Source organism: Oncorhynchus kisutch, linkage group LG13 (assembly GCF_002021735.2).
Source record: "Oncorhynchus kisutch isolate 150728-3 linkage group LG13, Okis_V2, whole genome shotgun sequence".
In the NCBI taxonomy this organism is placed as follows: Eukaryota; Metazoa; Chordata; class Actinopteri; order Salmoniformes; family Salmonidae; genus Oncorhynchus; species Oncorhynchus kisutch.
Window position 1 is genome coordinate 75966278 of NC_034186.2, and position 8056 is coordinate 75974333.

General features: G+C 42.7%; 1 protein-coding gene across 1 annotated transcript; it reads right to left on the reverse strand.

Moving 5' to 3' along the window:
* Nucleotides 1-1855, reverse strand: LOC109885676 (protein S100-A1). The gene is made up of 3 exons (XM_031787421.1): nt 1711-1855; nt 577-738; nt 1-274 (listed from the first exon to the last, which is right to left on the reverse strand). The coding sequence occupies exons 2-3, from the start codon at nt 715-717 to the stop codon at nt 110-112; spliced, it is 306 nt and encodes a 101-aa protein (XP_031643281.1). The 5' UTR covers nt 718-738; nt 1711-1855; the 3' UTR covers nt 1-109.
* Nucleotides 1856-8056: the final 6201 nt, after the last annotated feature.

Here is an 8056-nt window from a genome sequence, read left to right on the forward strand (position 1 = left end):
TACAGTTTGGGAAAACCTGTGTTTATTCACAACAGTAAGACTTATTTATAAAAATGACACATATAAAAGCATCCATCTCTGCTTCTCTTTCTCCTTGTCCTGTCCTCCCTCACTTCTTGGCAGCAACCTTCTGGGTGTGGAGCTGGTAGATCTGTTCACAGGCGATGGAGAGGCCCACAACCAGAGAGACAAACTCCTCAAAGTTCACCTTCCCATCACCATTCTGGTCCAGATCCTTCATGATCTTGTCTATGGCGGCTGGGTCCTTCTGGGACTAAGAGGGAAGGAGAGATGGAGGAGATGAAGTGAGTGAGTGAGTGAGTGAGTGAGTGAGTGAGTGAGTGAGAGTGCTAGAGGCCTAGAGGCGTCACTACAGACACCCTGGTTTTATTCCAGGCTGTAGGGCGGCGCACAATTGGCCCAGCGTCGTCCAGGTTTGGCCGGTGTAGGCTATCATTGCAAATAAGAATTTGTTCTTAATAACTTAATAACTAGAGTGTGAGAGAGTGTGAGAGAGAGAGAGAGAGAGAGAGAGAGAGAGAGAGAGAGAGAGAGAGAGAGAGATGTCAGGGTTACCTTCAGGAAGCTGGCCAGTTCTGTCTGCATCAGTTCTTTCAGCTCCTTCTTGCTCAGTGTGTTGCAGTCACCGTCCTTGTCGGCATAGCGATGGAACACTGTGATCAGGGACTCCATGGAACGCTCCAACTCAGACGGCATGGCTGCAGAGAGAAGGATACACTGAGGAGGGGAGAGAGGGAGCGGTGAGTTGGGAGGGGAGAAAGGGAGGGGGAGATGGGAGGGGAGAGAGGGAGGGGAGATGAGAGGGGAGATGAAGGGAGGTGGGAGGGGAGGGGAGAGAGGGAGGGGGAGATGAGAGGGGAGATAGGGAGATGAGAGGGGAGGGGAGATAGAGTGAGAGGGAGAGGGAGATGAGAGGGGAGGGGAGATAGAGGGAGAGGGAGATGAGAGGGGAGGGGAGATAGAGGGAGAGGGGAGGGGAGATAGAGGGAGAGGGAGATGAGAGGGGAGATAGAGGGAGAGGGAGATGAGAGGGGAGGGGAGAGGGAGGGAGGGGGAGATGGGAGGGGAGATAGAGGGAGGTGTAAATTGAAGTAGCAGATACATACTCAGTACAGTGAGTGTCTTGATATCACTAATATGTTGACTAATGGTGAACTATCCCTTTGCAGAAAACAAATTAACAATGCACATTTAGGGAGGATGGGAGTTGGCTTTCTTTGTCTCTGTAAGCAGTCTTTGGCTGGTGTTACTTCCTGGCATTTAAACTGTGATCTTCCACTCCTTTACACATTCCTTCTACCTCAGACCCCTCCTCTTTCTTTTGGTGCCTCCTACATTCTTTGGTAACATCCAACATCCAGCTGTCTAATAGTGTTCTAAAACAAAAACATTGCTTCAATGTTCAAAGGTTTTCTTATAAATAAACTACATTATGTCTTAATCAGTAAATAGTATTTCCCGTCATGCTGCATAACAAACCATAGAAGAACTGATTTTTGAATCAAATCAAGTGAAGACTAATGAACATTATAGCCTACAAGTTTGCCGGACGAGACAGATCAGTAGCTAGTCACACTTGGAAACAGTTGTTACAGTTGTGTGAGACCTGTTTATTACACTAAATAACCTCCTCTGTTAAACCAAAGACACCAATAGTAATAGTAGAATAAGTGGAGAACGGTTACTTACCAAACAGAGGAGAGATGCTAACAGAACAGGGTGGGGAAGTAGCGTACTGCTGAATATATACCAATGGTGCTGAATCTACTGCGCACGAACTGTGGGAAAGATTGTTCAGGAATGTATAAAGAACAGGCAACGCCCTTCTGATTATGAGTGCGTGTAGCCTATAGTGTGAGAGGGAGGGAGGGAGGGAGTTCGAGTTTAGACTTGATGTCTTTCAGTCCTCATCCTTGAATTCAACATGATAAAATAGACATGGATCACATAGAATGTTTTCATATCGCATTAACACACTGATCTCATTCACACAAATCTATACCAATGATGCTGAACACAGACGGATAGAGGGGTGACAAGAGTACATTGGTCATGTACATTGGTCATGTATATTGGTCATGTACATTGGTCATGTACATTGGTCATGTATATTGGTCATGTATATTGGTCATGTACATTGGTCATGTACATTGGTCATGTATATTGGTCATGTATATTGGTCATGTATATTGGTCATGTATATTGGTCATGTATATTGGTCATGTATATTGGTCATGTACATTGGTCATGTATATTGGTCATGTATATTGGTCATGTACATTGGTCATGTATATTGGTCATGTATATTGGTCATGTATATTGGTCATGTACATTGGTCATGTATATTGGTCATGTACATTGGTCATGTATATTGGTCATGTACATTGGTCATGTATATTGGTCATGTATATTGGTCATGTATATTGGTCATGTACATTGGTCATGTACATTGGTCATGTATATTGGTCATGTATATTGGTCATGTACATTGGTCATGTATATTGGTCATGTATATTGGTCATGTACATTGGTCATGTATATTGGTCATGTACATTGGTCATGTATATTGGTCATGTATATTGGTCATGTTTGGCACCATCAGTTTAATACAGCATACAGTAGTCCGCCTAACCAGAAGAAAAAGTAATTGGCAAAGCATGTGTTCTTCTGACACCATTGTGATGGATATTCCAAGCTGATGTTCTGTTGCTCCTCGTCATTTAGTAGGTCGTCATGGTAAATAAGAATTTGTTCTTAACTGACTTCCCTAGTTAAATAAAGGTTCAATAAAAAGGTATATATAACATAACAGCCAGTCACTGATAGTCATGAGACTCTCCTTCTTCTGGGTCTTGTGTTACATACAGTAGTATAAGTAGCCTTTCCTGCAGTCAAATGAACAAAAGCGCCCTCTAGTGGTCTCATGGGTGGAATGTTATTAATCATTTTCATAATTTCCTAATTGATCAGAAATAAATACAAATTAAAACACAGAAAGTCTGGTGTTTCAATGTCAAACGGTGTTGTTATATTTCAGTCTTCTATGATGTATAAAAAGTGTAATATTGGGATGAAAACTCAAAATTGAATACATTTTAACTCTATTTCTGACACAAGCCTATAACCATGTGTGTTAGGTGTATACTTTTGTTTCAAAGTAGATTTGTTTAAGACTCACCAAGAAACAGTCTTGACCCTGATGTATCCCAGTGCAGTAATGGGCAGCCCCTTACCTCTTTCTATTTCCAGATATTATTGAGCTCTTCTTCTATCTCTCTTTCATTCTGCAAAATACACATTAACTAGTCGACTGTATGTGACTGTATTACAACACTCAAGTGTTAAAGAACAAGAAACATATGTATTTAAATTCTTACTAAATTAGCAGTAAACTCATTAGTAAAGGTATCAAGCATGACAAATTGCATATCAACTTCAAAGTCATTTCAGTGCCTGGGGACATCCTGTGGATTGTGTAAGAGCATTCATCCCTGCTCCTCTTGGAGTGTGTGGAGGTCTGAGGTTCCTCCCCACCCTCCCTGCTTCTCTTACTGGACTGGGACAGCTGGGATGGGAGGTCCTGACAGATCTCTCTGGATCTCTCCATGTGTCTGTGGTAGGAGGGGTGGGTCTGCTGGTTCTCTCTGGATCTCTCCATGTGTCTGTGGTAGGAGGGGTGGGTCTGCTGGTTCTCTCTGGATCTCTCCATGTGTCTGTGGTAGGAGGGTGGGTCTGCTGGTTCTCTCTGGATCTCTCCATGTGTCTGTGGTAGGAGGGTGGGTCTGCTGGTTCTCTCTGGATCTCTCCATGTGCCTGTGGTAGGAGGGGTAGGTCTGCTGGTTCTCTCTGGATCTCTCCATGTGCCTGTGGTAGGAGGGGTAGGTCTGCTGGTTCTCTCTGGATCTCTCCATGTGTCTGTGGTAGGAGGGGTAGGTCTGCTGGTTCTCTCTGGATCTCTCCATGTGTCTGTGGTAGGAGGGTGGGTCTGCTGGTTCTCTCTGGATCTCTCCATGTGTCTGTGGTAGGAGGGTGGGTCTGCTGGTTCTCTCTGGATCTCTCCATGTGTCTGTGGTAGGAGGGGTAGGTCTGCTGGTTCTCTCTGGATCTCTCCATGTGTCTGTGGTAGGAGGGTGGGTCTGCTGGTTCTCTCTGGATCTCTCCATGTGTCTGTGGTAGGAGGGTAGGTCTGCTGGTTCTCTCTGGATCTCTCCATGTGTCTGTGGTAGGAGGGTGGGTCTGCTGGTTCTCTCTGGATCTCTCCATGTGTCTGTGGCAGGAGCGGGGCCGTTCCCAAGTTAATTTACTGCATTTCTATACAGTTAGAAAACTTTCAAATGCTATTTGGAGAACAGCAAAAACAAGCAAAATGACCCCAGCCATTATCACCTTGGCTGCTGTAGGTTCATTCAGCTCAGTCGATCTACAAACACATAGTCTATTAGCTATACAATTGATTTAGTCAGAGTCAGCAGTAGCCTATAGGTCTATATTACTATGTCATTTTTGTCATATAAAAAAATATTTTTTGCTAATGTCTCCAGTCATATAAAGTGTAGTAGAATTGCATGAAATGTGTTTATTAACACAGAAAGAAAGGAGAAGAAACGTACCTGACATAGACTATAGCTTAGGCCTCTTCTACGCCAATACAGGGGCAGCCATGCATTGAACACTGCAGTCTTTTAACACAAACAGTGATTGGGTTATATTATTAGCCTAAATGATCTAATCCACTCATCACATTAGGAATAGTAGGCTTACTAGGATATTTGACATAAGTCTGCAAATGTGATGACAGACAGATGCATGGAATGCTTTATTATAAAGGTGTATTTTTATGGTGAACATTAGCTTCCCAAAACTCACACGCTGCCTATAAGAGAGGGGAGAAGGACAGAGAGAGAGAGACCTGATTTAACTCAAACTAAACTGTCCATTGTACAGCAGAGTGGGTGTCCAACTCCAAACCCCCATAACTGAATAGATAGGAGCATGTCATGAGCGCACCGCTTACATAACAGCGCTGAGAGCTCTCCATACAGAATGGGGACCATATACACTGCTCAAAAAAATAAAGGGAACACTTAAACAACACAATGTAACTGCAAGTCAATCACACTTCTGTGAAATCAAACTGTCCACTTAGGAAGCAACACTGATTGACAATACATTTCACATGCTGTTGTGCAAATGGAATAGACAACAGGTGGAAATTATAGGCAATTAGCAAGACACCCCCAATAAAGGAGTGGTTCTGCAAGTGATGACCACAGACCACTTCTCAGTTCCTATGCTTCCTGGCTGATGTTTTGGTCACTTTTGAATGCTGGCGGTGCTTTCACTCTAGTGGTAGCATGAGACGGAGTCTACAACCCACACAAGTGACTCAGGTAGTGCAGCTCATCTCGGATGGCACATCAATGTGAGCTGTGGCAAGAAGGTTTGCTGTGTCTTTCAGCGTAGTGTCCAGAGCATAGAGGCGCTACCAGGAGACTGGCCAGTACATCAGGAGACGTGGAGGAGGCCGTAGGAGGGCAACAACCCAGCAGCAGGACCGCTACCTCCGCCTTTGTGCAAGGAGGAGCAGGAGGAGCACTGCCAGAGCCCTGCAAAATGACCTCCAGCAGGCCACAAATGTGCATGTGTCTGCTCAAAAGGTCAGAAACAGACTCCATGAGGGTGGTATGAGGGCCCGACGTCCTCAGGTGGGGGTTGTGCTTACAGCCCAACACCGTGCAGGACGTTTGGCATTTGCCAGAGAACACCAAGATTGGCAAATTTGCCACTGGCGCCCTGTGCTCTTCACAGATGAAAGCAGGTTCACACTGAGCACATGTAACGCAGTCTGGAGACGCCGTGGAGAACATTCTGCTGCCTGCAACATGACCGGTTTGGCGGTGGGTCAGTCATGGTGTGGGGTGGCATTTCTTTGGGGGGCCGCACAGCCCTCCATGTGCTCGCCAGAGGTAGCCTGACTGCCATTAGGTACCGAGATGAGATCCTCAGACCCCTTGTGAGACCATATGCTGGTGCGGTTGGCCCTGGGTTCCTTCTAATGCAAGACAATGCTAGACCTCATGTGGCTGGAGTGTGTCAGCAGTTCCTGCAAGAGGAAGGCATTAATGCTATGGACTGGCTCGCCCGGTCCCCAGACCTGAATCCAATTGAGCACATCTGGGACATCATGTCTCGCTCCATCCAGACTGTCCAGGAGTTGGCGGATGCTTTAGTCCAGGTCTGGGAGGAGATCCCTCAGGAGACCATCCGCCACCTCATCAGGAGCATGCCCAGGCGTTGTAGGGAGGTCATACAGGCACGTGGAGGCCACACACACTACTGAGCCTCATTTTGACTTGTTTTAAGGACATTACATCAAATTTGGATCAGCCTGTAGTGTGGTTTTTGACTTTAATTTTGAGTGTGACTCCAAATCCAGACCTCCATGGGTTGATACATTTGATTTCCATTGATAATTTTTGTGTGATTTTGTCAGCAAAAGAAAAAAGTATTTAATAAGAATATTTCATTCATTCAGATCTAGGATGTGTTATTTTAGTGTTCCCTTTATTTTTTTGAGCAGTGTATAAACATCCCATGTTTTTTCTCTCTCCTACCCCAATCCCATGGTCATTTATATCAATAATGCAATGGCAAAACATTTCATAATTTTTTTACAACCCAAATTCTTCCTATTTTCCGATTTCACTACCAGGAGTTTTATGCACATCCAAAATGACAACAGATGCTGCCTAAAATAATGTAGAATACATAGATAAAATAATGTAGAATACATAGATAAAATAATGTAGAATACATAGATAAAATAATGTACAACAATACATAGATAAAGTAATGTAGAATACATAGATAAAATAATGTAGAATACATAGATAAAATAATGTAGAATACATAGATAAAATAATGTACAACAATACATAGATAAAGTAATGTAGAATACATAGATAAAATAATGTACAACAATACATAGATAAAGTAATGTAGAATACATAGATAAAATAATGTACAACAATACATAGATAAAATAATGTACAATACATAAAATAATGTAGATTACAGAGATAAAATAATGTAGATTACACAGATAAAATAATGTAGATTACACAGATAAAATAATGTACAATACATAAAATAATGTACAATACATAGATAAAGTAATGTAGAATACACAGATAAAATAATGTACAATACATAAAATAATGTAGATTACACAGATAAAATAATGTAGATTACACAGATAAAATAATGTACAATACATAAAATAATGTACAATACATAGATAAAGTAATGTAGAATACATAGATAAAATAATGTACAATACACAGATAAATATGGATGTCCACTCTGTTTTTCTGCTCCCAAACTTGATATTTTAATAAAGCTTTGGTGATTAAGAGTTATTTCAGAGAGGTCTCTATCCAAGCCCTTTGTCGATAGTCTTGACTACTTGGGGAATGCATTTGGCATGACAAAAAAAGGGCTTCATTGATCTTGTTTTTTTAACCAAATTAAACTTAATGGCAAAAAAACAATTGTTATTTTTTTTCTAAATACGAGGTTTACGGGCACAAAAAACACATCTCTCTTGTTTGAATGTGCATATTGGCACTGCGCGTCACAGCTGGATAGGCTGCGCTACCGCTGTCAAAATCCATACCGTAACCAACCATGTTAGGACCGCAAAGTGTTTAAGGACACACATCAGATATTGCCACCCCTTCCACCTCAGCGCAAGCCAGATCATATGAGACAAGTCAATTATCAATCCTAGCGTTAGAAAATAGAAGAGTGCTTTCTTTAACAGGTCGAAATGGCCAAGCATGTGTTTGACACCTGCACTGACTGAAAGTCAGCCCAAAATAGAGCGCATAGTGCAGTGCTTCCCAAACTAGGGGTCACTACCCCATGTGGGGTCACCTGATTTGAAAATGGGGAGAAAATGTGCGCTTGGTTCATAGAACCGAGGTTACATCTTCCTTCAAGTGTGGCTCTACCTTTTGAATGGTTTAAGCCACAA

Bases quoted from the DNA above. Each gene is read 5' to 3' on its own strand.
- LOC109885676 (XM_031787421.1), bottom strand. From the start codon at position 717: ATGCCGTCTGAGTTGGAGCGTTCCATGGAGTCCCTGATCACAGTGTTC. The intron at 275-576 runs GTAACCCTGACA...CTTCCCTCTTAG, and splicing joins AACTGGCCAGCTTCCTGAAG to TCCCAGAAGGACCCAGCCGC.